The following is a 27,930-nucleotide window of genomic DNA, read 5'->3' as shown; positions in this document are numbered from 1 at the left end:
GGGCACTTTCATCAAAGGGGTGACATGATGCTATCTGCATTTTTGGAAAGTTCATCTGGCTGCCGCAAGGCAAAGAGGAAGATGGAACAGAGGGAGGACGGAGCACCTGGGGTCAGGCCTCCTCGGCCCCCTCCCCCTCTGGGTGGGAGGAGAGAGGGGCTCCCCAGGCAGCCAGGTGGGGAGGCCTGGCAAGGCTAAGCTGGACACAGACGGCCTGGCCTCAGACCTTGCTCGCCATCTGCCTCTTCTCACCCACCACAACTTGCTTGAGTCTCTAGCAAGTCTCCGCTGGCTCTGGGCCTCTGCTCTTCCACCGTTGACAGGAGGGCAGCCCTCCAGTGCAGCTGGGGAGACAGCTGTTAAGGCGGGACGATGTGACCCAAGTGCCCACCTGAACCCGAGCAGCCTCGGCCGGGAAGGGGCACCGCGTGTGTTCGGGGCTCCCAGCTCACCTCCTCGGAAACACATTGGGATGGGACTGAGCCCCTCCCTTGGCGGCCTGGCCCCTCTTCTGACCCCAGCAGAGCGCCCCCCCGTGGCAGGCCCCGTCCCGCAGGCTGGGGCAGAGGGCAGCGGGGCCCGGGCAGGGGCGGGAGGGTGGGGACTGAGTCCGGCCCCAGAACGTTCTCAGGCTGGCCCGGCCAGGGCCCCTTTCTCTCCATGAGATCATATCTGGGTCAAAGAGCATGTAAAGCAGGCAGACCCCAGCGGCCACACAAAGCCCATTCAGCCCAGCCCCTATTCACTCACCTCCTCTCCCCCAGAGCCCATACCACAGCGACCCCAGCGCAGCGCCTAAGCCCCAGCTTTGATGTCCAAGAACAGAAAACGGCGATTAAATGTTGTTTTAAAGAGGGAGTGCTCACTGCCCTCCCATCTGTCAAGAGAAAGCTGAGGCCCGAGGGGGAGGGGCGGGGGGAGGGGCCGGAGGCCCGGGGAACCTCAGAGACGGGACCCGGAGAAGAAAGGGATGCCCGCGGAGGAACAGGGGCAGAGACTCAAAAGCACACCAAATATATTTTTGGCAAAGGATGGTTTTCCAGAGGAGCAATATGGGGTGAGGAAAAAGAATGTGGGACAGAGACACAAAGGCCAGGAGGAACCTCCAAAAAGATTAAGAGAAGACAAGATTAGAGGAATAAAGAGAGATGAGCAGAGCGGGGAAATGAAAGAAAGGGGCAGAGCGCTCCTGGGCCCTTCCTTCTCCTGGGGAGGTCGCCCCGTCATCCTGAGGCTTGGCGCTGGTCTCACAGCCCGCAGAGGCTGCGGCAGCAGTCGGAGCTGGGTCCCTAGGTCTAGGTGAGGGGATGGATTATTTCAGCTGGAGCTGGCTGGGCAGGCAGGACAGCCTCGGGCAGAGGCGCTGGCCAGTGCGTCTAGAATTATGTGGAGTTGGGTTTTTCAGCTCTAGACAACCAGGGCCATGCTGCCATCCCCAGGGGGAGGAAGGAAGGCCCAGAGAAGCAGCCTTGGCCCAGAGACAGGGAGAGGAGCGGGGAGGCGTGTTCGTGAGGCTGGGTTTGCATCCTCACCTACCACCTGTTCCCTCCTGTTCCCATTGCCTTTCTCCATGGGACCTGGGGGCTACAGACCCAGGGACCTTAAATTGGGTGGCAGCTTCTTTTTGAGAAATTTCAGGAAGAAGTTGATGATGTCTCCGTAACGGAGAGGGCCCCGCTTCTGGAGTCCTGGGAAAAGCAAACCCGATTTGCTATCCGTGATCCCAAGCAAGTTCTAGCACAAGCGAGCCAGCGAGCAGGATTCTGTGGCTCCCTGAGGGCAGGGGTTTGTCTGTCCTGTTCCTGCTGTATTCCCAGGGCTCACAGCAGGAACTGGTATGAGCCGCTGCATGAACGTCTATGTTGAAGAAATAAACGGACCAGTGCTGACTTCATACATTGTTCCAAGGACCAAATCATAGTGTACTGAATGCTATTTTTAACTAAAAAAGTATTAGACAAAGATGTCGTGGAGCACGTATGTGCCTCGTAAACGTGACAGAAAGGGCCACATAACTACCCCAGAGCTTTCTTTTCCCCCATCCCCAGCCAGAAATCTCAGTTCACCTAGTGTTAACCACCCAAGAAAAGGCAGAAAAGACAAAGCAGTTTTTTTTTTTTTTAAAGAAGGGGACACTTCAAGCCAGAGACAACTGAATTAACTTTATTCTCTTCTAACTGCAGATTCAAGGTATACAACTGAACATTGCTATTTTTCTTATGAGACTTATAAATAAAAATACAAAAAATGTTCACTACAAAAAAATCTACTGTTAGTAGGATGTAAAAAATATTCTCTTTGCTATAGAAGGCACAAACTTCACTTAGTGACACATGGAGAGAGAAAAAAACCTGCAGCAGTAAATTCATTTTTTCTTTTTTTTTCTTTTTTCCTTTTTAAATCTTGTCAGAAACACTGAAATTACAAAGAAACGCATCAATCTACACGGAACGAAGGCAGATGCGGAAAAGCTGCGACCAGGACCGCACGACGTCAGGGGGAACGGCATCAGGGGACAAGAACAGGTAGGGTTGGCAAGCGAGACTGGGGGGGGGCAGGGCGGGGGCTGGGGGAGGGGTGGGGAGGCTCAGGGGCGGGGCGTGGGGGGCGTGGGGGCGGGGAGAGAGAGATTTGTACAAAAAAGTAACCGGTAAAATTGAAGAAACAAAATTGGGCAGCCTCCTAAAATTAGGCTAAGAGGAGGTGCTGAGGTAGACATGAACTAGAACATCAATTAATTAAAAACACTATTCCGTAATACAGAGCGACCAGACCAACACTTGTGCTGTCACCACATAAGACAAGCCACAAAAACAAACAAATAACAGAACAAAACATAATACCCAAACCAAAAGGCTTAGTTTTGCTTGGTCCAGCAGGGCAGCAGGGCCCTCAGTGCTATAATTTACATACATATATATATATATTTATCTTTATATATATGGGTCGGATGTCATGGTGCACCACCACGGCTTCTTAACCTTACAAAGATCATGCATAACACACTAATGTGAACGAATTCTAGGACACACACCAGGAGGCTGGTACCCTGTCTGCAAAGTGGGACGCCGAGGACCCAGGGGAAGCAGGGCAGCCAGCTCACAGGCCTGGGGGGCCCCGCGCCCCTTGCTCCCCACCCTTCTCCCCTGACCCAACCTCCTTGGTCTGTCTTGCACCCCTCTCCCGGCCCGGCTCTGCCTTTTCCTCCACGCATCAGCGTCCCTGAGCTGGGTCAATCTGGCTTTTTCCCCTCCTGCTGAAATATCCAGGTAAGTGCCGCCACGAAGCTCCAGGGAAGGAGGAAACCAGACAGGGTAGAAAAAGATAGAACACAGGCCTCAGAAAAATGAACAGAGTCAGATCTTCTTCTGCTTTTCTAACAGCTGGTGCCCCCATCCTTCACTCTTGTTGGGCTTTGTGCAGGGAACCATCCACACATCTCCTCCCGCCCCCCACCCCTCAGCTCTCGCGGACAAAGTCCGGAGGCCACCCCACCAGTGCTCACTCCCCTGCCAAGGAGGTAAGCCAAGTGGCCCTCTCTCTCCAGGGCCTTAACACCCCTGCAGCCGGTGGTACCAACAGCATCCAGAAGGGTACCGTACACTTGTGAAAAATTGCAGCAGTTTTGTTTCATTTTCTACACATGGAGAAACTGTTCAGGCACAAAGATTAAACCAGCCCGCATTGCATCCCTGGATTGTACTGAATCACTGGGGCCCCCAGCCTCCCTCCCCACCCCTGTACCCCAGACCTACCTTCCTGCGATCCCTGGCCTCCTCCAAAGCAGCCCAAAGCAGCAATGATATTTACTATTTTATATCTCTCTCTTGCTATATATATATATCTCTATATTTGTCTATCCTATATACAAATAGGATTTTAATGCTTTGAATGAATGAAGGAGTGAATAGGGAAAGAGCACATGACGGGTAAATGTCACCAAAAGCATGAAGGGACACGCCTGTAGGAGCTGAACGCTAGAAAGGGACCATGAACCAGCTCGGTCTCTCCGGGCTGGAGAAGCTTCGCTATGCTGGATAAGGCAGTAGCAAGTACGGTCGTCAGCCGTTCACAGCTCAAGACAGCGGCTGGCCAAGGGACCAGACGGCAGAAGGAAAAGGGGGGAAGGAACTCTCAGCTCTCACCTGGGGAGACAGCATCCTCCAGCCTCCCTCGTCTCCCCAGCCCTCCTTATCCAGACCCATCTAAAGATTCCATATACTTTCTGATCCTCACCTCGGCCAGTAGGCCTGGCTAAGAGGGCCTTGGCAAGGTCCGAATGAGGAGGCATGCTGGACTCTCTGCAGGGCGTCGAGGCTCCATGGGGGAGGAAGGGCGAGGAAGGGCGAGAGCAAAACCAGCGCAGGGCATCTCCCACCCGGTACCCTTCAGACGCCACCTGCCCTGACCCTCTCTGTCCTTCCTTTCCGGCTAGGGTCCCTCGGGGACGGTGGGAGGCAGACAGGTGCTCATTTAGTACCGTCCAATGCGGCAACACCAGATTACAACAGTACTGCATGATGCAACACACAACCGCACACAAAAAACACACACACGCGCACGCGCACGGACAAAGGGATATTTTGGTGGTGGTGGTGGCGGATTTTTTTTGTCTTTTTTTTTTTTTTCCTATTCACATTACAAAAGGAAAGGGCAAGGTCCTATAGAACTGACGAAGGAACTAACAAACATTACAAAAATATTACAATTTGTAAATATTAGCTCAACCCTCTCAGCTTTTATGGATAGGGCAGGAGACCCAGGCTGCGTGGGAACAGTGGGGGCGGGGAGTGAGAGATGTCAGCTAGGTCTATGGAATAGTTTGATTTTTTTTTTTCCTTCCCCACCAAAGTTGAATGATATCTTGCTGTTAAAATATTGGTTTTCTGGGATTTACCGATCCCCCTGAGGGCCAGCAGTCCCCTTTCTTCCCAAACTGGGGGAGGAAGCATAGTGCATAACGGTTTCTTACAGACGCCCCGCCCCCAGAAAATGTCCTCCTTTTCACATTATCAACATGACAACTGCTCTAGTCACATATTTCAAGTGTAATTTTTTTTCCTTTCCAAAGCACTAAGTCATTATTACAATTGCAAAATAGCATCCTCCCTACCTAATCCCCCATCAACAGTCTAGTGACAGTTCCCCCAAATTCATACCCCCCCAACACACAATTTTTAAGGCCTTCTGATTTGGTGGGCGAGACTGCAGGGGCGGGCAGGAGGGCTGGGACCGAGGGACGGGGGGGGGGGGGTCACAGCAGCACCCAACCCTCCGACATCCCCAGAGCCCTCACAACCCTTCTCCCCAAAACCACTTCCCGAAACCACTTTTAAAAACCCAAGATAAAAACGGCAGCCACAACTTTCTCAGAGAAAGGAAAGAAAACACACACACACACACACACACACACAACTCTGACAAATAAAGCGTGAGATGAAACAGAGGGCCCATCCCAAAGTGAACACAAATATTGCAAATGTGCTTTCCAAAATTCAGGGTGGGGAGTTTGGGGAGAAGGGGGGGAGCAGAGCAGCAGAATGGGAGGCATGAAGGGAACAAAAGAAGAACTGGAAGAACATAAGAGGTAGCTTTTAGAAAAACAACACCCCCACCCTCACGCAAAACAAAGCCTGGCTCATCCCCACTCCAGCCCTGAAGAGAGACCAGTTTTGGCAACCATGGTCACACACGCAGAGGTGGGGCCACACAGTTGCCAGGATCTGAATAGGACAGGCCCCTCAACCCTAATCACCCAGCTAACTATAAGAAAGGTGGGATCTTCTCCAGGGTGTTTTAGGCTGACCCCTTCCTGGACACAGAGGACTTCGGGCCCCAGGCAGAGCCAACAGTGACTCCAGTGACTCGGACACACCCTCCCCTCCGCCCACCTCCTGCTGACCCCCGCCTCTCACGTTCAGATCCTGAGTACTCGCCTCCTTCTGCGCAGCTCCTTCCAGCTGGGACGGGGAGGGCCGAGGCCAGCTGAAGTCTATTAAACCAACTCTTAATTTACACAAGAAACAGAAAAGAACGTCCTTCCTCCCTCTTCCTCCAACCCCCAACCAAAAAAGAGATACAGGGGTTAAAAAAGCTCATGAGGTCACAAAAAACTGAGGTAATTCAAGTACAACGTGCTAACAGGCGAACAGGGGACACAGAAAAGAAGCAAAACATGACACAAGGGCCAAAGCGCTTTCAACTTGTCCTTCTTCCTCCTCCCCATGGACGGGGAGGGGGGTGTAGGGGGGGGCTCTGAGAGCCAGGAATCCTGCACCAGCTCTCTGCACCAGGGCTGGGGCCCCCAGAACAACTCAGCAACACCCCCCACCCCCCGCAAGGACATCCGCGTCCTTCCCTGGGACAATGAGTCCTTACATGGATTCCTTCTCCTAGGGACTGAAATAGGGGTCGTAGGGGTTGGCGTTGGTTTGTTTGGTGGGACAGTATATAGTGAGTTATGTTTTCCCATTTTGGAAGCAAAAGCAGCTCAGCAGGAACCTCGCTCATGACAGGGCTTAACTAGGGTGGGGTACTCCATTTATTTTGTGTTCTCAGAAAGCTGAGGGCAGGGTGGGGGCTCTGGAGTCACACGCAGCTTCCCTGCTAGGGAGGCTGGGCCAGAAGGAAGACCCCCCCCCCCCGCCCCCCGCCCCGGCCGCCTGCACTGGGAGGACAGGAGTCACGGGGAGGCAGGGAGCACGGAGCTGGGGGAAGGGCAAGAGCCATGAAGCTGCTGCTGTACACCTTAAGGGGGGCACCACGCGGGATGTGGCAGAAGGGTGGGGGGGCGGTGCAGGGGAAGCAACAGATAAACCGAGTGGTAGGAAGGGAAGGAGAGCGCCTCCCACCCCAATCTGCCCCAGCAAACCAGAGCTGCCATGTGACCATCGACTCGTGCCCAGCCCCACCACCTGCAGGCTCCCTCCCTGCCCCAGCCCCCTTCCTCTGAGGAGTCAGCAAGAAGGGGGCAGGCAGATTGTGTGGTTCTGACCAGAGGCCCCCTCACCCCCTTCCTAGCCTCCACTTTTGGACGCAAAAGGGGGGGGTCTGGCAGGAGGGAAAAGAAAAATACGCCACCATCTGAGCTGAACAAACCACCTCCGCCCCCACCCAAGAAAATGAGGCCAACCTCCAGCCAGAGAGGAGGGACAGAGGGCCCCCCCCACCCCGGGGAGGGGCAGTGGCCGGGCATCAGGTCACCTGGAGCCCCAGAGAGACTCTGAGGCCAGACAGCTATCAGGTTTCCTTTTTCTTGTCTCTTTTTTTTTCCTTTTTTTTTCTTTTTTTCTATTTCTCTTTTTTCGCCCAGTCCTTCGTCGACTTCGCCCCGCTGTAACGCCTCTCTCCTGGCTGCCCGCTCCCCCTGCCATGGCCGCGGCCCCGCTCACACGTAGCACAGGTAGAGGTAAGTCTTCTCTATCCTCCAGTCGGGTGGGATCTCCTCGGGCTTGTGGCCCTTCATGTGCTTCTGCATGGAGGAAAGGCTGGGGCAGTACTCCGTGCAGATGGTGCACTGGTAGGGCGAGGCGCCGTTGTGCGTTCGCAGGTGCTTGATCATGGCCGAGTAGTCCCGGGAGCGCTGGTGGCACAGCTTGCACTCGAAGGGCTTCTCACCTGCGGGGGGAGTGCGGGAGAGAGCCAGGACAGAGGGAGAGGGCCATGAGGGCCTCCCCAGGGACGCTGCCGGCGGGTGGGGGGGTCCCTCACGCTTGGTGGAGAGGACATCAGTCCCTCTAGCTTAGCACTTTCCTCTAAAACTCTCCGTGATGGTGGATGCACCCTCCAATATGGTAGCCACCGGTCCACAGAGCCACTGGGCGTCTGCCGCGTGGAGCTGTGTGTTCCGTGGCGCTTCCCTGTTGCTCATTTCACCAGCCACATGCAGCTAGTGGCTGTGGTGTTGCTCAGACACCCTTAGCCCTGCCATCCGTTTCTCAACCCTCCCAAAGGCCCAGAATCTTCCTTCTGAAGAAAGGGTATGGGGGCCTAGAAAAGGGGCAGTCAAGTCCTGAAAGCCCTTGGGGATGACTTTTCCAGGGGAACAAGGAGTGGAGTCCTTTCGGGGCCACAGCCGGTGGGGAGTAGGGGGGTGAAAGTGAGGGAACCCTGTCCTTCGAACATGCTCCATCTGGGATGCCTACTCCTCTAAGGCTCCGAGAAGCTGCCCCTGGACCCTGCTTTCCCAGTGGGGCTAGAATGGGGCAAGGGACAGACAGCCTGGGATGCCCAGCCCCACCCTAGCTGCTCCCCAACCCCCTCCCAGTTAGAGTCCCCTGGAGCTGAGCAGAGGGTGTGAGGGAACCTTGTTTCGATACAGTAATTAACTGGCCAGCCATCTCGCTATCGACACTCCTCTGTGCAGAGGCCCCAGCAAATAATGAAGTAATGAACAGCCAAAGTGATCTAACTATCGACCCGCTATTTACAATAGTCACCACCAATGCATTTAATGATCTGCTTGCCAGGTCACATCCCCGGCAGGGGGCTAAGGAAGCCCCAGGGCTCTGGGAAACGCTCAGAGTGACTCTAGCGGTCAGCACCAAGCACCCGAGGCTCTCCTTGTGACCCAAGCTGGAGGCGAGAAAGCAGAGCTGTGACAGCACAGCATCCTCTCCTTAGTGAATCCTCTGTTCTCCCCTGCACCCGCCCTGCACACGGAAGCATTCTCTCCCCTCGGCCAGCAGGACCCGCCTGAGGTCACTTCTCCCCCGTCCTCTGGTCAGGACAGCTGTTTCCCCTGATCAGAGGAGGCTTCCTAGTTTGCTAGATTCCACTACCTTCCACGACCTCTTATCCTCATGGGAAGTCCTTCTGAGTGTCTACCTCCCCCCCCCCCCGCCCCCATCGCCCAGTGTGCTGGTAAGCACTCTACACGTGGAGGGGTTTGTGAGTACCTCGGCTCCTCCTCTCTCCGAAAGGAGCTCAGTCTGACTCCCAGCATCCCAGCGCTCATCCTCACCGAACTCAGTGCCCCCTAGCCCCCAGGAACAGGAAACCATACCAGTCTTTGCTTTCAGCCATCAGGCCAACTTGACCCCAATCGATGTCATCTGCAAGCTACTGGTATGGCTGCCTGGAAGGCCAGTCTGGCTCCCCGGAAAGTGTGCTGTGATCGACCAGCAATGTCTGCCTCAGCCTTGCCCCTGGACGCGGCACCTGGGCCACCGGGCTCACCTTTCCCAGAACACGTCCCACTCTCTCAGCCCCAGACCATGCTCACCTGGGCCGCTCTGGCGAACCACCTGCCCCCTGCCCCTGACACCCAGGTCCCTGCACCAGCCTCAGGGGCCTGCACTGGCCCTCCGTACCTGTGTGCACCCTATAGTGCGTCTCCAGCTGGTGCTTGAGGCTGAACTTCTTGCCACAACCATTGCACTCGTAGGGTTTCTCGCCCGTGTGGATGCGTTTGTGGCTCTTGAGTGTGCTCTCATCCCGGAAGCAGCTGCCACAGAACTCACACTCATACGGGTGGTCGCCTGTGGGGACAAAGGGCTGGATCAGGGCCCTGCCTCCCCCCGTCCCCTCTCTAGGAGACAGCAGGGCACGGTCAGTGTGCCAGGAAGAGACTGCCTGTCTTCACCACCGTTCTCCAAAGACGACGTCAGGACCCCCCCCCCCCCCCGTGTGAACGGGGAGCATGCATGTGCACACCTGAGCATACTTCGCTGGGGCCCAGGGCCCGTCCATGGGTCCAGAGCCAGTCTCAGGAAGAGAGAGCCCGACTGGTTCAAGGATGAAGAGCAGGCCCCGGCAAGCAGGCTCCCACAACGGGAGAGCAGACCCGTGCACTCTGACACTTGCCCCCCAGCTTCCCGTGCTACCTTCTCTCCCTTTCCCATAGGTCAGGGGTAAAAGCCATTCCAGCTTGACCCCCCCTACCCTCAAAAACACCCCTTCAATTTGGGGAACTAGAACATACCGTCCCCCAAATGCTTTCTGCTCTCTCCCTGCTCCACAGCTTCAGCAACTATCCCCTCTGCTTGATTTCCTCTCCCCGCCCCTCAGCAAACTCCTAGTGATCCTTCAAGGCCCCGCTCACACATCCGCATGGTTTGGAAGTGTCCTTTTAGCGCCTCCCACCCAGGCACACTGAGTCACTTTCTTCCGTCCCAAAAAAGAAGAAATGCCTAGCACGATGTTATTGTAGTAGCAGGATAATTTTTATGGGACTTTGTAATCAAAACGGACCAATCTGTTGAGTGCTCGCTACCGTGCTAGGAACCTTACACACATCTTATCACGTAATCACTGCAATAACCTGACGAGAAAGGCAGAATTCTCATCATACAGAGGGGAAGAATGAGATGCTTAGATGGTCTCTCTAAGGTCAAATAGCTTGTAAGCAGTGGAGTCGGGATTCAGATCTGGTTTCGGAGTCTGGACACGTGATCACTTATCAGATGGCTAAGTGACATGCAGTCCTGTTTCTCTTGCCACGCACACCCTGCCTCCAGGATGGAAGCATCTCAAGGGCAAGAAGGGAGTCTTGTTAACCCTCGTTGCCCAGGGACGCAGAACAGGGCCGACCTGGAGCAGACGCTCGGAAGGGGCGGGCAGACGAAGCTCGGGGAGAGCAGCCGGCCCTCGGCCTGCAGGCTGTGCCTGTCAGCCTCCCTTCCAGGCCCCTGGAGGGTGAGAGGTTGCGGTGTGCAGATTCACCATCTTTTGCTTTGTACCCAAAGTGGAGGCTTTGGGGGCTGAAAGGTGAGGCCTTCAGCGACTTATTTATTACAGGAGTGAAGGCAGAGACAATAAAGATAGATGGATCACCCCAGACTTTGTTCATGAATATTTAAATATCGCTGATTCGTCTTGTCACTGTAATTACAATTTCTCTGGGCTGCATCTCCAACAACCACAGTTTATGGTAAAGAATGGCCCACTGTATTTCACTTGTCCCTCTGCAGATGTGAGGGGCTGCCAACCGTGTAATGTCCTCTGCATTTCATACATTTTCTTCAGCTGCTGAAGGTTTAAGTCATCCACAATGACCTACGTTTTTTCATTATCCCCATGTCAAACTGCACTCGTGCCTGGGCATAAATTGTCCTTCTTGTTATAGACTCGCATGCCTATGCCTTCACTTCCTCTTTAAAATGATATTTTACTCTCTTGTCTCTCTCCTCCTCAGGCCGCTAACCAAACCTCCCCCCGCCACCGCCCCAAACGCAGGCCCCTGTCCCCACATAAATCCTCATCTCTTCTGATGGCTCTGAAGGGTTTTTAAGGCTCTGTGGGGAGTGGATGCTGGGGTCTGCTTGCTGAGGGCTCTCTTTCTGCAAGAAGCTCCAAAGGCAGAGAGGGGTGGGTGCGAGCACTTCCACGAGGAGTCAGACGGGAGAAGTTGGAAGAGCAGAGCCGGTCCCCCAGTTTGTACCCATCTAGAAGGCACAGCCCTGGCTCAGAGGCACGTGCAGGTCTGAGACAGACCAAATCCCGGGGTTCTCAGCCCCTGCTCGGCCCCTCTCTGCCAGGGCTGTGCGGACCAGCCGCCAGCCCCACCCAACCCCAGGGGAGCAGAGGTCCGTGCAGACCCTGGTCCTCCTCAGTTGTGCGTCTGTCCGAGTGAGGGTCATTCTGAGCAGGCCTGTGCCCGCGTGCCACTCCCTCTCTGTGCAGACGTCTGCACACACAGCCCCCCCGTCTGACATCCGACACCCCTCCCGGCCGAATTGGCAACGATAACGACTTTAATCAAGGATTCAGTATCCTCATTAAGATATAAATAAATAAATAAAGCAAGGGCCACGTGAGACTTCCAACGAGAGCCGGTAATTAAAACGTACATCTCGGCAGCCACCTGGCCGGGGGGTGAGGGGGCTGGCGGGGAACTGCCGTCTGTGCCTCCCCCTCCGGGGGGGGGGGCTAAGAGTTTAAAAAACAAAGGGTTAAAGCAGAGAGGTTTGTTTGACCAGAGTTTTATGAATTTAATTATGAAGTGGATCACATGTTAAATGAGTTTAAATAGGAAATCTCCAGAGTCAGCCCAGGGAAAGGAGTAAAAAGAACTTAGAAGAAAAAAAAGACATATGCACACATGCATGCACGCGTGTGCACGCACACACACACACACACACACTTTGAAGCATGGCAATCACCTGGCCTAAAATCCTCACCCTGAGAGTTAATGGTGTCCATGTTGCCATAATGTACGCAAAACTAACTGCAGAACTCAAAATCCAATTTGTGGTATGTTGATTAACTCTGTAGCCTCTTTAATGAGCTTGACATTAAGTGCAGGACAAACGAGACTAATTAGAGCCCCTCTGGCCTGCCCAGCGCATCTGTGACCCCAGTGGCCTGGCCTCACCTGGTGGTTTCCGTGGCACCAGCCAGGCCCCACCCCGGCAGCTCCTCGGGCCCCTCCCTGTCAGCCCCTCCCTTTAGCACAGCTGAGAGTTTATTATATGATGAGCCGTGTGAATCAGGGATCCATCAATGCCAAGAGCGCGGCTGGACTAACCTACCAAACACAGCTGCCGATGCTAAACACCCGGCCCCAGCAGCAACCGGGCCAAGAACAACGGAATATTAATGAGGCATTGTGTGGGGGGTGTGCTCGGCCTGTAGAGAGCTTGTGTGCACGGGGCCTCACTGGTGTGAAAATCGATGGGAGTTTGTGCGCACGTGCATAGGCAGCAGTGTGCTCCACGTTTCCGAGATTAAACAAGTACTTCTCCCAAACTCTGTCTGGAGAGAGCCCCTCCCCACAGATCTGTGCCATGACTGACACAGGAGCAGGTGATATTTTGATGTCTGCACTCTTAGAAGGGAGCACGGGCAGAGCAGGGCATATCCTGGGTGGACTCAGCAGGCTGGGATCATTTAAGTCCCATGCAGCCAACTGATTTGACCTAGCAGCATGCTCAGCAGTGGCTGAAAGGTGACTGGCCACCATGTTAAGGCTGAACTTGGGGACCCAGTCGGGGGGGAAGTGTGGACAGAAGAGTGCCCAGACCTGCAGGGGACGCATACACGGTCACTACAGAGGAGACATCCCTTCCTCCTTAGCCCTTCTTGTCGGGTCCTACCCTCTGGGACCTCCCCTTGTCTTATGCCAGCAAACCTCAATGACTCCAAGCAAGTCAGGTGATGCTTAAGGCAATACGTTCCCCTCAAGTGAATGACATCAGAAAGTGCAAGGCCAGGCAGGCTCCTGGAGGAGGATGCACACTCTTGGGCAGGACAGACCTGCTCAGTCCATGATAAGAAAAGCCCCTCCCTCCATCAGCAGAGACTGCCACCCAAGAAAGGCCTGGCCTGCATACTTAATCCCAGAGTTGTGACAAGACCCAAGAATGAGGAGAGAGAAGGTCCTACCATTCCTGTCTTGAGGCACACAACTTTTGATACCCTCTCCAAGAGACATGAGCCCACACCCTGTTACGGATCCTGATATGGAGTCTGCCTCTCTATCTCCCTGACCCCACCCTGTCCCCCATTCTCACTCCAAACTCAGAAAAGAGCACACATGAGCAGAGACACACGCAGACTCAGAAAGGGCCACTCCTTTATCCATGTGCTGTCAGCGAAGACCCAATTTTGTCCTAGAGAAAGGGATGAATTTAAGTCACCCATTACTTTGCGAGGGGATCGGAGGTTGCTACAAGAAAGCAATCTGCCTCCTGGCCCCCAGGGTCAACCTAGAGGGTGGCGGCAGGGATGAGCCGGTACCTGGGCACACAGCCCGTACCCCGTGACTCACGACTACTTTCTGGCTCATTGTTTATATGCCCTCATCGTCTCCCCTAATCAAGGTTAATGGCCAAGTACAGAAAATGTGCTTCTGTTATTCTAGGGCAAGCAGGACCACTTCTGCAACATGCCCTTAGGAGCCCAGGGCTGATGTCAGGAGCGTGTGTCCATGGGGTGGAGGCCAGGGAGAGGTGACCAAGCGGGTAGGTTTTTCTCCAAATGCGTTTTGGGTCCACCTGCATCCGAATCTTTTGGGAATACTTATTCATCACATCGAGTCTTGGCTCCCTCTCCATATCCATGAAGTCAAAGTTTCTGAGGGTGGAACCCAAGAGCCTGCATTTCTAATGAATACCCTCTCCATTGAGCGCAGAGAGACTGAGACCCACAGGTCCCCAAGATAGGAGGGGGAGAAGAACAATGTTTACCTGTACAATGGAAGCCCCTCCATGCCCACCTTGAGCAAAGAAGGGCTGAGGGCCGACTCAGCCTGACACCTCCCCTTTATGTTTTTGGAGGTAAATGCAGACATGGATTCCCAGAGACTCTGAGCCAGCCATCCCCTGGACGGGCTTACCGGTGTGTGAGCGCAGGTGGCGTTTGAGGGCGGTGTGGCTGGGGAAGGTGCGGTTGCACTCACTGCAGATGTAGCTGCGCACGCCGGCGTGGACCTCCATGTGCTGCTGGAGCGCGCTCTGTGCCTGGAATCGCTTCCCACATAGCAGACAGAAGACGGCCATGTCCGTGCCTGCAGGGAACAGGAGCGGGAGAGCTCAGGAGCGGGGAGCACACAGCCTCCCCTGACTCATCCAGGCTAGAGCCAGAGCCAGGAGCCAGGGCTATGCCTCTACTCCCCCAGGCTCGGGGGCGAACCCAGAGGCGGGCCAGGCCATGCAGTGTTGAGGGAACACCTAGCGTGTGGCTTCAATAGTGGACAAAATCGACTTACTCCTCACCCTTATGGCACCTAAAGTCTAGTAGGAGAAAGAGACAAATCCGTCACAACGACAAACGTGAGTCAGCAGCTGTGTGGGGGGGGCTGTGTCAAAGGCAGGGTATTAAGATGGCATGTGTCGGGGCGCCTGGGTGGCTCAGTTGTTAAGCGTCTGCCTTCGGCTCAGGTCATGGTCCCGGGGTCCTGGGATCGAGCCCCGCATCGGGCTCCCTGCTCCATGGGAAGCCTGCTTCTCCCTCTCCCACTCCCCCTGCTTGTGTTCCCTCTCTCGCTGCGTCTCTCTGTGGCAAATAAATAAATAAAATCTTAAAAAAAAAAAAAGATGGCATGTGTCAGGGGGACTTTTGGGAGTCTGGGGCAGGAGGTGGGAAGTCGGGGTGGCCTCTGTGGGGGATCACAATCACGAAGACAGCACGTGCCAGCCCATGGTTGAATGGAGCTAAGTGAAAGTCCCGTCTCCGGAAGGCAGGCTCCACCACCTCCCCTCTCAGATGAGGCAAATGAGACACCGAGATTGCACAACTTGTCCCAAGTTCCACGGAGCTCAGAAGCTGCAGAGATGCAGTCCCAATCCAGGCTGCCTGGGTCTGAATCCTCTCTGGAGGCTAGTTACAGACCCTCTTCTTTTAACCAGTTCTCCCTTCACCTAAGCACCCATCATTTTTTTTTAAAGATTTTATTTATTTATTTGACAGAGAGAGACACAGCGAGAGCAGGAACACAAGCAGGGGGAGTGGGAGAGGGAGAAGCAGGCTTCCCAAAGAGTAGGGAGCCCGACGCAGAACTCGATCCCAGGATCGTGACCTGGGATAATGACCTGAGCCGAAGGCATCCACTTAACGACTAAGCCACCCAGGCACCCCACCAAAGCACCCATCTTAAGAGTCTCTTCATTCAACAAATATTACTCTAGTACCTTCTCTAAGGAGGACTCCCTTTTGGGCACTGGGGAATCTAACCATGGAAAACTCTACAAAGTCTCTGCTGTCGTCATAGATGTCACCCAGCACAAGGGACCAGTGGGGGAGAGCATCCATGAACACTCTAGCCTGGAAAGAAACGCAGTTATCAGAGGATCAGACAGAAGAACAGAATCGCTAGGGAGGTGGGAAGACAGTGGAGGGAAGGTCAAAGAAGTAGGCAGGGCCAGGTCACATGCGGGTCTTGAAAACCATGTGAAGACATTTAGGCTGCATCTCAAGACCAGTGGGCAACTGTCAAAGGACTTGAAGCTAGTGAGTGGCATGAGATTTTCATTTCATTCTGTCTGGCCATTCTCTGCAGTGATCAGAAGCTTAGACAAGTACCCCGTGGTATCCTACAAAGAAAGATCCTGCTCGGGAGCCACTAACCTCTCTGGGTACAGCAGCACACGAGGAAGCATGGAGACCCACCATCTGAGTCCTCACTGGTGCTCACTGCCCACCCTTTTGGATCGTACTTCCCTAAGCACGTCAGCTCCCCTGGGAAGCTCATCTGCTCCCCTCTTGCTGGCATCTAACCAGTATCACTGGCGTTCAGCCCTGCACTGCCTGGCCCTGTGTAAAGGACACCAGTGGGAAAGGTGGACAGGCCTAGCATCTGTCAACACAGCCCAGAGGGGAGCAAGGGCAGAGCCCTGGTTGCTCAGTGCTGGATCAAGGAGCTCTGTGTAGGAAAGTGGGGTGAAGAGAGGGACGGCATGAAGACCTTGCTGCCACCCTGGTCCATCCACAGAGACAGCAAAGGGCTGGTCTGTTCTCGCTGCCCCGGGCCCATCCGTGGCTGGGTTTAGGATGAACTAGCAGGAAGGCCAGACCCTTCTATCCCCCTGTTCCTCCACCCCCCATGGCCACCCGTGCAGCTGCGGCCTGCATCCAGGTCCAGGGAAGGCTGAACACAAAGCAAGAGCACCGTTTTGCTCCTGGCCTCAACGAACACAAGGGAAAGGAACTAATACATGTGCTTTATCTATGCTGCCATCTCAATTAACACGTGCATCCAACCCCCCAAGGCAGGCGCTCTCATCCCCCTTTCCACAAATGGGAAAACAGTGCGATTAACCAACTTGCCTAAGGTCACACAGTCAGAAGACGGAGAGCTGAGATTTGAAAATGTCGAGGTCTGTCTGATTTCAGGCACCGCAGGGTTAGGCCCGGGTCTGTTTCGGGCATGCCTCCTGTCTGTCTGGGCTTCTGGAAGAGGCTCGAGAGGGCCAGCGTGCTGGCTCTCATCCCGCTTGGGCCGGGAGCCCCAGTGGGTCCGGGGCCTCCTCCAGCGACGGTTAGAAAACCCAGGCCCGGGGGAGCGGGCTGGAAGCAGGGTCACAAGGCACAGCTCTCTGAAGCCTTCCCATGTCCCGGGGCAAGACCTCAGGGAGGTAATGGGGTGCCTGGCTGCACCTGGCTGAGGGGAGCGGCCTGCCAGGCGGAGGCAGCTCAAGGGCTGACGGCGAGCATTCAGTGCCCATCCCGGGCAGCTCAACACGCCCAGGTGCGCAGTCCATCTGCAGCGAGATCTGTGACATGGCTGCCCTGGCTGTTTCATCCCGAGGGCCCCCAGCATGGGCCCCAAGTAAGCCACATGTCAAACAGCTGCCCTGAATTGGTAAGCTGGAGCAGGCCTCGTGGGCAAGCTGTGCCCTTCAGCAGGACGGATTTCTCCTGAGGCATCCCCAGACATCCCCAGGGTGGACGGCACCTGGGTCAGAGGGAGCGTGACATTCCCAGTAGGGCCACTCCAAGCCTACAATGCCAGGCCCAGAGGAGTTTTGCGGGCTGGTACCCCCCAGCAGGATGGCCTGAGGACACCACAGCACTCAGCCCCCCAGGTCTTTCCAAGGCTCCTCAAAGCCGCCTCCCCCCGCAGGCCACCCATACCTCTCAGGACGGCCCGAACCCACTTCGTGTCCATCCAGCACACTCAATGTGCAGTGACCAAGTGCAGGCACCGTGAGGTGACAGAGGGGATGCTGAGACCAACCAGAGAACTGGGGTCCCAGACGAGTTGGGGATACAGACAGGGTGACCGGCCAGGGGATAAGACAGGGTGACTCCATGAGGACTATGGCATTGACAAATGAAGACTACTGAGAAGCCAAGGACCGGAAGGAGGGCTACAGGGGCCAGGCTAAGGACACACTGCAAGCAACCTGCAGAGCGGTGGGGGGGGGGGCACACGACAGCCATGGAGGGTGGGGTGGAGATAAGCAGGGAAGGTCAGTGGGGCCAGTGTGGTGCCTGGAACGGCTGCAGAGGGGGGGTGCCCACAGGAACCAGCCTGTATATAAGGGCAATGCCCCCCCGGGGGAGGAGAGTGGAAAAATGACGTCCAGGGAAGATGGCGTGACAGGACCTGGCACGGGGGCTCAGCTGGGAAGCGTGGTGCCCCCGGATGGCCAGCTCTGCACCCTGGCGGCTGGTTTTGGGTGATATCACCCTCACTTGGGAAGGAAATTCTACCATGTCCGTGCAAGGGTCCCTCTCCCCCCCCTTCCTGGGACATCTCACAAGGCTCAGGGGCCCTCCTTGGCCACTGAGGACACCGGCCGAGGTACAGAGATGAGGAGAAGCGACCTCTGAGGCCCCGTATCCACTCTCCCCTCTCTTCTGTTTGGAGACCAACAGCTGAGAAGACGGAAAAATATTTAAAAAGGAAGAGGTTGGGGGGCAGGGAATGGAAGAGACATGGGAAAAGCTACTGGTGCATGCAAGCTAAAAATCTAGAGACTAGATTTGAGTTATTAAACAATTTGCTGTAGTTTCTGCCTAGCTGATTGTTCGCATGTATGATGAGTCAGGGCAGATTCTATTACACTGGGAGATTAAGCAAATAAATGCTAGCTTTTGGAAACACATTAAAATGTGGGACTATGGAAATAAAATTATATCTAGAAAATTGTATTAGCAATTCATTAGTTACCGGGAGATGTGCGGCCGGGCAAGAGGCTGGGCAGGGTTACGCCCCTCTGCTCCCCACACCGCCTGAACCCCAGAGATGCTTGGTGCTCCTTCCTCTGCTAGAGAGAGACCTCATGCCTGATACCACTGGGGAGGCAGGAGGAGCCTCCCCTGGTTGCAGAAAACCGTAAGAAATCATCTGGTCAGCGTGGCCCAAGGGAAACAAAAGCAGCACAGGGGTCTTGGTTCTGCCGCTTACTTGCCTTGTGATTCTGAGCAAGTCACTGAACTTCTCTGGACCAGGGTTTGCTCATCCTTTGCCACACTGTTGTTGCTGAGAGCATCAAATGAGAAACCCACGCGCAAAGGCTTTGTAACTATAAAGTGATAGCAGAGCCCCTGCCAGCCCAGACGCCGCCTTTGTCTGAATTAGAAAATCATGCCTCTGACTGTGGGCAGACACAGATAGTCGCCTGGGCGCACGGCTCTGGTGAGCGAAGAGGGCTGGATCCCAGCCTGCATGCCCCCCCCGCCTCAGACAGGCACCCCCCTGCAGCAACGGACAGCCCGGATGGGGATCACGGCTGCCCTAAGCAGGAGACGAGCTGAAGTTGCTTTATTGACTCTGGGCCGCTGCTTCCAGGAAGTTGATTCTAGAGGAGGCATCTTGGATGAGTTAACACCATTTGGGACTCAATGCCAAGAACATCTTCTTCCTCTAAGCCCTCATGACTACAGCATGTAAAACCCTCTGATGCATTTATTTTTGACATTCAGCTCTGCCTACTAGACTGTAAGCCCTCCAAAGCAGGACTGTTCCCTTAATCTTTCTATTCCCCCACCCTGACCACAGGGCCTGGCGTAGCATGGGCACTCAGTCACTAACTGTATGGTGCATAAGAGGCGAAGGATTGTGGGACAATCACAAGGGGCAGGCAAGGGACCGGAGGTGGAGGCAGTCCTAGTAGAGAGAGCCGGACAGCTAGAGATAGAGGAAAGCTCAGACCAAATGAAGTCATTACCGAGCACTTCCAGCAAGACTCTCTTTGGAAATCAGTAACACCAAGTGACCCACAGGCATCTGATCTTGTTGGGGCCTCTCGCGTCTGTCTGGTAGGCTAGACATGACTCCCTTAGTTCTTACTCCGTGTCTGAGCTCTGTGGGTCGGCAGCGAAGACTGAAACCACAGAAGGACCAGTTTTTTACCGTATTATGCAGTGAATCTGGCGGAAGCCCTCAGTGCCGGCCCTGAGGCGCAGCCTGCCTGGCGCTGTGACCTCGGGCTTCATTTCTTCCTCTAGGAAACGGCATTCCCATTCCTAACTCACCTGCCCTTTCCAACTCCAACTTCCCAGTGCTATTTGGAGGCAAGGGACACATGTTTTTGAGTATGTAAATTCTGCAACTGTACTGCTTTCTATCAATCCGGAAATCATAATGTAAACCGGGCACATAAATTAGCCTGGATCCAAGGAAATAATGTATCAGGTCAAAGAACAGCCCCTCCTCTGCTCTTCCGAGGAACGAATGGGGCTCAGTATTGAGGTGTGCTCCAAGGGTGTCTGCCTGACACGGTTTATTGCTGAAGGTAATATAAAAGAGGTAATGGAATGAAATAACCGCTTGAGGGGCGCCTGGGTAGCTCAGTCATTAGGCATCTGCCTTTGGCTCAGGTCATGGTCCCAGGGTCCCGGGATCGAGCCCCGCACTGGGCTCCCTGCTCGGCGGGAAGCCTGCTTCTCCCTCTCCCGCTCCCCCTGCTTGTGTTCCCTCTCTCACTGTGTCTCTCTCTGTCAAATTTTAAAAAAGGAAAAAAGAAATAAACTCTTGAATGAAAAGCTTGGTTCTAGCTAACGTGGGCAGGACCCATGCAAATATGCCGGCTACCATTTGCCTCCCTTCTGTCTCTGGAGATGGTGACCCACAGCTCATCCACCCTCCCGCCCCAAGGGCAGCATGGCCCGTTTTGGCTGCAGGGCATGTCCAACTTGCAGACTCTCAATTTAAAACAAGTTTAATTATAGCCAAAGAATGGGAGAAAGCCAAGGCCAGGGTGGAACAAGAGGCATGAGGGGTGACACAGATCCAGGATATTTATTTCACCCAGGTGATGACCGGGCCTGAAATTATGAGCCACAAAACCCTCATGTTTACACCTGTGCCATTTCCATACCAATTAGCTCTTTAATAGCGAGGAAGGAAAAGGATCAGAGGGGTACACAGCTGGAAGGGATGTTCAGGTGCTACACCTTCTTGGAACAAGGCTCTTATTATCTCCAGCATAAGCAGTTTCTTAATCAAAAGAGCAGAGGGATCTAAATATACTCTGGCTTTTTTTGGCAAGCTGGCTATGACTGCCACGTGTGCATGTGCTGGACTGCGGGCACGCCTGTGTGTGGATGTGCGTGCACGCGGCCCACAGACAGGCTTGTCGGGTCCAACCCCACCTAACCTCACCCAGCCAAGCAACAGCCGCCTTCCCCACCACCCCCAACGGTTTTTTCTCCCCAGAGGAAGAAAATCTCAACTTTAGGGGGACTGCAAAAACCTTGATTTTTTTTTAAAGATTTTATTTATTTGTTTGACACAGAGAGACACAGCGAGAGAAGGAACACAAGCAGGGGGAGTGGGAGAGGGAGAGGGAAACAGGCTTCCCGCCGAGCAGGGAACCCGACGCGGGGCTCGATCCCAGGACCCCGGGATCATGACCTGATCCGAAGGCAGACACCTAATGACTGAGCCACCCAGGCGCCCCGCAAAAACCCTGATTTAAACTGGAACCATCTCCCACCCTCCACCCCCAACCTGACCCCCAAATCCTTCAGAAAGGTCTTTCCACTTCCTCTGTACTCCTAGATGCCATTTCTGGCCACAGGCAACCCTGGTAGCCACACACCAAAACCATCATTGGGACTGCTGCCTTTTCCCCTTCCCTATCTTTCTCCTTGCTCCCTCCTCTGCCCACAACCCCCCCACCCCGCCGTCATTGTTAAAGGACACGGAAGAACTGCATCATCCACTGTGCAAGAGAAAAAGACCGAGACGAGCAGCCCAAGGCTGACTCACACCACAGGCAGGAAGCCTGTCTGCATCTCAAGAGGATGGAGAAGGTTACAGGTGCGGAGGGGCAGGGACAGAGAGCAGACAGAAATGAAATGAATGCCCAGCCATCACAAGGGCAGGGGTGCCTCCCTTTTGACTCCCTCCTGTACCATCATTGAGGGTTTGGCTGCTTTTCAAGGGATCTACTGCAGAAAGGGCCAAGAACTCTCTTGCTAGCTGTTCTCTTGGGCACAAGTGACAGGATCATTTGGGTTGAGCTCCTGAATTCCCAGCCTTCTTCAGAAAGTTAGCTGCTTGCTCAGTGAGGGCCCAGGCTGCCCAGCCCAAGAAAGTGTCAGCCCACTGACTCCTGAGAAAGACCGATCCTGACAGTGGGAGACAAGCCCCGCTGTATCCTTTACTGCTGTCAGCCTCCCTCTCAGGACAGCTAGGGAAGACTGAGAAAACATCTCCGGAGGCCTGCCTTGAACCAGATCAGCCACAAGCCTGTGCATGGGGGCTTGTCTCCCACACACGGAGTTGCCTGCCGCTGGGACACCTTTAATCATCTGTTCAGTTACCTCTTCTCAAACCAAGCCTGAAGCTAAAAACCTTGGCATCTAGTCTGGTTGATTTCAGCCTTGTCAATTCCAGTCTCCTCATCCAGCCCTCCTACCCATTTTCCTTTCTTTCTTGAATCTTGGAGGCCATCTACATAACCTTCCATTTCCACAACGGAAAGGAGGAATGTGAGGGTTTCATATCATTAGTCCACGGAGCCGAGAGTTCTCAATGAATAACCAGAAAGGGGAGGAGCTGGAGGAGCTGATTCAAATTTGTTTTAAAACTAAGCCATGGATGGGTGAGTGATTACATGTCTCAAGGCACACACCGCTGTGCACGTGTGCACGCACACACCCTCTCGGTCTCTGGGGGAATGTGGCTGCATCCTCAGGCAGCAGCTAGCAAAGCTGGCTTCCAGAAAACTGTGTATTTGTTTAGCAGTGAGCTGCAGACACAAGTGCATTTCATTACTCGGCACCTCCAGCTACAGTAAACAAATTTGTCAGCTCACTAGCTCATTAAGGTGCACCCCGGACACAGGGGATTTATTGAGACCTGCACAATAAAAGTAACATGAATGGATTTACTAATTTTGTCAATCACTCCAACAAACGAGCCGGAGAGGAGGAGAAACTGAGGGAGGGGGACAAGAAAGGGGGTGGAAAAGGAAGGAAGGGAAACTAAACAGAGGAAGAAAGTTGAGTTTGGTTTGCAAGAGAGAGTCAACAGGTTAAAAAGGGACCGGATCTGTGCTCTGCCGCCTGGTGACATGACCGCCTCCCTGCTCCATCTCCCTCCTGGTGGGCCACGCTTTCCAGGGGGGTACGGGCCCCTGGCAGAAAGGGTGTCAAGGGCAAACTCAACTGCAAGATGCCAAACCAATGGGAACGTGCACCTCCATTCCACCCGCCCCGGCATCTGATGCGGAAGTAAGGAGGCCGAGGACTGAAAGCCACACAAGGAGAAGTCACAGCGTCCTCTGCACCAGAAGTGACCGGTTGCCTCTCCGGGTACGTCCTGCCCACCTGCACCTGCAGCCACTTCCCAGTCATGTTCCTGAAGCCTTTCAGACACTATTGAATCCAAATTTCCACCACAAGAGCATGAGGAGGAGGAAGAAGGGAAGGAGGGGTGGGGAGGGAGACAGAGGAGACCAGTGAGAGACAGTGAGCGCGGGTGTGTGTGTGCATGTGTGTGTGTGCGCGCACACCCGCGCGTGTGCAGGGGGTTGGCTTGGGGTGGGAAGTAAATCCAGAGAGGTATGCAGCCCTCGGGTCTGTAACTTTCAAAATGACAGCAGGACTGGGGCAAAGGTCACAGGGTCCGCGGCCTTAAGCACCTCGACCAGCTGCGGCCGTGCAGCCTGGAGCCCGCGGACGCCTGCCCGCGAAACAGCAGTAAGCGGCACCCGCTGGGGGTGAAGACAATGGGCCCACATGGGGGCGGGAGGCAGGACAATGGGGCCCGGCCAGTGCGCAGGCCCGGAACAAATGCGCCCTGGCACCACGGGGGCCCCCATTTGTGAAACTAATTGGCCCACGATTGAAAAATTGGACCAACTTCAACAGCCCTGAGAGGAAAGGGGCAGCAGCGTGCCGTTGTCGCCTAGCCCAGCCCGGCCCCCGGGCCCAGCCCTGGGGATCAGAAGCTTCTGGCAGGTACTAGCCATTCCAGTGGAGGAGCGGTGCCTTGGAGATGGGACCAGGCTTGGGAGAGATGGGGCTGGGGAGTAGGCAAAGCACTGCCTTAGAGACCCGTGTGCAGCTTCTCCTGCCAAGACACAGAGAACTGACCTCCTCAATTTCTCTACGCTGCTTGTTCTATAGGGATAAAGCTCAAAGGAGAGAGGCACGCACTTGTCCACCCTCTAAGCTCCCAAAGGCAAAGGGCTCCCTACTTGGCATGTTTGGAGGGAGGTGGCTAGCGAATCAGCACAGAGCTACATTGGGTTCTTCCCTCAGTCCCTCTGGCAGGTCTTCAGCTCTGTACCCTCGGCTCTCTGCAGGCTTCTGTCTCTAACGCCTTTGCTCCTAGAGGCTTCTGGGAAAAGAGCCCCTGAAGTGTGTGGTGGGAAGTTAGGATGACACGGGAAAGGACAGGCCAGGGTAATTAGCCTCTTGCCCTACTCTTTCCTAGGACTTCTTACTAAATACTCCCAATGGAAGAGTGGCAAGCACTGGGGTCTTCAGCCAGAGGGCCTGTCCTCAAGCCCTGGCTCAGTGACTAACTCGCTGTGCGCTCTTGGGTAGGTGACTAGACCTCTCTGCGTCTCTGTTTCCTCACAGGAAAAACGAAGGTGGAAGAAAATGATCCTTGAAAGCTTTCCCCCCTATTCTAACAGTCAATTATTCGAGGCCTGTTGAAGACCGAAAGATCCGTTCTCCCACTGAGATGTAGTTCAGGCATTTCTCCTTCGAAGTCTGATTTGACAGCCTTCTTTTAGTTAAAGAGAATCTCGAGGCTTCCCCGGAAACCACTGTCTCAGGCTCACAGAGGGAGAGTCACAGGTGACGCAAAGAAAAGACCTAACCCTGAGTGAGAATTTGCTAGGGGCAAATCCAGGTTTATCACCCCTAAACCCTTCTCAAGCAGCCCTGTGAGACAGGGAGTTTCAGGAAGATGGGGAAAGCCAGACTTGAGAGAACCTGGCAGGTCCTTTCTCTCAAGTGACCACTAGTTACCTACTTAGTTCCTTCCAGAACTGGCCATCCACTCAGAAGGGTAATTCTTGAATCACTGGGTCTGAGGGTACCTGCAGCCTTCTGTGCTGATGGGATGGGGACAGGGAAGCAGGCCTTGCTCTCCCATGCCCCCAGCACTGTTGTAACAGAAAAGACCCCCAAGCGACCCTCACAGAGGGTGAGTCAGAGAACCGGACCTTCTGATTTCCTTAGGGCCCTGTGCCTACACGTAACAGGCACTGGAAGTCTCAACAGTGGGCCTAGAGCTTCATGGGAGCACGGTGGTTCCACCTGAAGATTAAGACCAATGTCCTTATTTGAATAATAAGTTCTTACCAGGTCTCTCTCATTGCTTGGGTTCATCAGGTGGACAAGACGTTTTCTATAGAGAGTCAAACTCTCCAGTCCCAGGCCTGCCCTGAGTCATCTTGAGGCCCCGGGGAAGGAACCAGGGCCAACAAGAGGGGTGTCTGGGAAAACAACAACTCAGCTGGGGTCTTATTGAACACATCTTGTAAACCCCCGATGTATTCCAGACACAGTGAGGTGGAGGTAGAAGAAGGTCCAGAGAGAAGAGCAGGGATAGACCAGGAGAGAGAGACAGAGGCAGGCAAAGACCCAGAGACCCAAAATGGGCTGGGGAGGGGAGCAGGGCTTGGGGGGGACAGATACTCAAAATAAAGTGAAATGCTGATTGTTTCAGAGCCATTGCAATATCTGACACACATCAGGCATTGAAAAGAAAAAGCAACCCCATATAAATAAACAAAACCCAACCCCCCCCAAAAAAAAGAGAGAGAGAGAGAAGGACGTATTCATTTTACTGACATTTTAATGGTTCCTCTCCTCTCCCCCCCAGAAGATGATTACAAATTAAGCAGCATTTAAATGCTTTTTACTGTCAACAATTAAAAGGAGGCCGGGAGCCTGAGAGTGTGGTGGCCATTCATTCCCACGGTAACCAGGCTCTCAGAGGCACTGGGCCTTCCCGTACTGTACCGCACACAATGGCCAAAAAGGGGGAAAGTGCATACACCGTTAATTTTACAGGACATTCAGAAGCAAATTGAAATATAAAAAGCTCCCGCACAAAGGTAGATACCAAGAGTGAGGGCGGGGCAGGTCAAGCCCTCAGGAGTGAACGTCTTAGCAATAGCTGAGTTGAAGCTCAGCCTGATGACTCCTTATTCAGAGCTGCCCTGCGTTCGTTTTACGGAGTTAGAGAGAGAGAGTTTTATAGGAAGGATGAAGGGTGGAGGTGGTCTTCCTAGATAGAGAGGAATAAACAAGAGAACCCAGGAGCTCCAGGCCAGACCCCAGGCCCCAGGGTGTGAGGGGAGGGCACAAGGGCTCTCTGAACCTGACTTTCAACCTTGGGTGCCCGTCCACCAATATCCCAGCCCTTCAGGACCTGCGTCCTGGCTTTCTTGGGTGCGTCCCAGGGAGGAACCAGGTGATCTTCATTTCATTCTGGTCAGAGGAAAGTGTTTCATTCCAGAGCGAACCAAAAGAGCAAAGTGAATTTTTCAAGAACGGACTACCTTCTTTCTCAGTCCACACTGCCACCCCTGCCCATGCGGAGCCGGACACCACGCATCGTCGGGGTCTTTCTGACACGCCAAACCCTTTGTGTTGGGTCCTAGTACATGTTAGAATTCTTGTTTGGTCTCCTCGGAATGGATTCGAAGACTCCAAATCATCTCAGGTGCCTTTTAGAATAATGGGGTAAGGAAAACTCACCCCCAGGATAAAGGGGAGAAAAGAAAGGAGTGAAACCGAAACAGAGCTGGGCGGAACAGCACAGGATCTGGCTATGGGTTTCCCTTCCAGTTCTTGGGACAGCAACATGGAAAGTAACAGGAGCGAGCCGGCTACTCGGGGAGGATGAGCCGGGTCCGTTTCTGTACCGTAAAGTTTAATATGCAGGAGGGGCGGCAGAGAAATAAAAGAGACACGTCCCCTTTAAAAGGAAATATAATTTACAGTGTGCAGCCAGGCGGCCCATAGTTTCAATCTCGTTTACTATAGAGAAAACTCTGCTAGCTGTTCTCTATCCCACAAATCCGATTTAATCAGACAAGCCAGCCAGCGTGGCTTGGAGTAAAAACGGATAATTAGTAAACAGAGAGCTACTCCAGTGCTTCATTGGCATTCGAGTTGGGCTACTGTGTCGCATTTAAAATGCAGTCTGATGAAGTTTACAAAATCAAACCATTTGTTACTCCTATTGAAGAGGCTTCAGGCCACTTGCAATTAAATTGGAATTAGTGCTCAGAATGAGACACAGCAAATTCATACTAAAAAGGGATCTGACTTTGAGACATTTGACTTCACTTCAACAGTTTTCTGCGTGAGTGTGTGTGTGGGTGTTACTGAAAGACTCCTCACTCACCCCGACTCTGCAGGTCTCCCCGACTCAAGAGAGCTTGCCCCCCACAACCTGCTCATCTCTGGGCTGGCTGCAAGGGGATGGGGGCCGCAAGGGAGGGGAGGGACAGCTGACACTGGAGAGCCAGGCCCTGCATTCACACCAGGACGATACTGTAGTAGGGAAAATGTGTCCACAAAGGACCATATGGCTCCCTTCTGCATTGAGCCTTTGGACAAGGGGGTGGGAGGGGGGCGGGGAAGCCGCCAGAAGGCACACTTCCAGGGGGCACTGGCCCCGCCCACCTCAGACAGCAGGCTGGCGGCTCGGGGAGAATGGGGGCACCTTTACCCCCTTGGCTGGGTTCCTGTGATGCTCCCGCCTTCCCTCGCTCAAAGGCGCATGCACAGGGAGGGTTTCTGTCACCACGTCCTACCCAACAGCATGCTCCTGGCCCCGTGCACTGCCCTTTTAGGCAGAAAAGGTTAAGGCAAACTCTGTCTTGGCAGGGCTTCCTGACCTAGAGCCCGCAAAGCCCCCAAGCTGTCCAGGGACAGAATTCAGGAGGCCGGTGAACTTGGAGAAGAAAATAATCACATCTTTATTTTCACCAACCTCTACCCAAAATTTAGCAGCTCCTTCAATGGGGAAATGAAAGCAAAAAAACAAAAAACAAAAAACCTAACCGGTTGGATTAGCTGTACTTATGGCTCGGTCATCGACAGTGTAGGTATTTGCATACC

At 54.1% G+C, this 27,930-nt stretch overlaps 1 protein-coding gene across 4 annotated transcripts in view; it reads right to left on the bottom strand.

Annotated features, from left to right (window-relative positions):
* Positions 1–2,147: 2,147 nt before the first annotated feature.
* Positions 2,148–27,930, bottom strand: part of ZBTB16 (zinc finger and BTB domain containing 16) — a 184,767-nt gene continuing 158,984 nt past the window's right edge. For all 4 annotated transcript variants that reach the window (XM_035722771.1, XM_035722773.1, XM_035722772.1 and 1 more), the window contains exons 5-7: positions 14,276–14,446; positions 9,312–9,479; positions 2,148–7,617 (exon numbers count right to left, since the gene is read on the bottom strand). In XM_035722771.1, the coding sequence (XP_035578664.1) occupies positions 7,388–7,617; positions 9,312–9,479; positions 14,276–14,446 (569 nt within the window). In that variant the 3' untranslated portion in view covers positions 2,148–7,387. The remainder of the gene's footprint in view (positions 7,618–9,311; positions 9,480–14,275; positions 14,447–27,930) is intronic.

This window comes from Zalophus californianus, chromosome 11 (assembly GCF_009762305.2).
Source record: "Zalophus californianus isolate mZalCal1 chromosome 11, mZalCal1.pri.v2, whole genome shotgun sequence".
Classification (NCBI taxonomy): domain Eukaryota; kingdom Metazoa; phylum Chordata; class Mammalia; order Carnivora; family Otariidae; genus Zalophus; species Zalophus californianus.
Note: the sequence above shows the minus strand (reverse complement) of the source record. Positions and strands in the feature narration are given on the sequence as shown.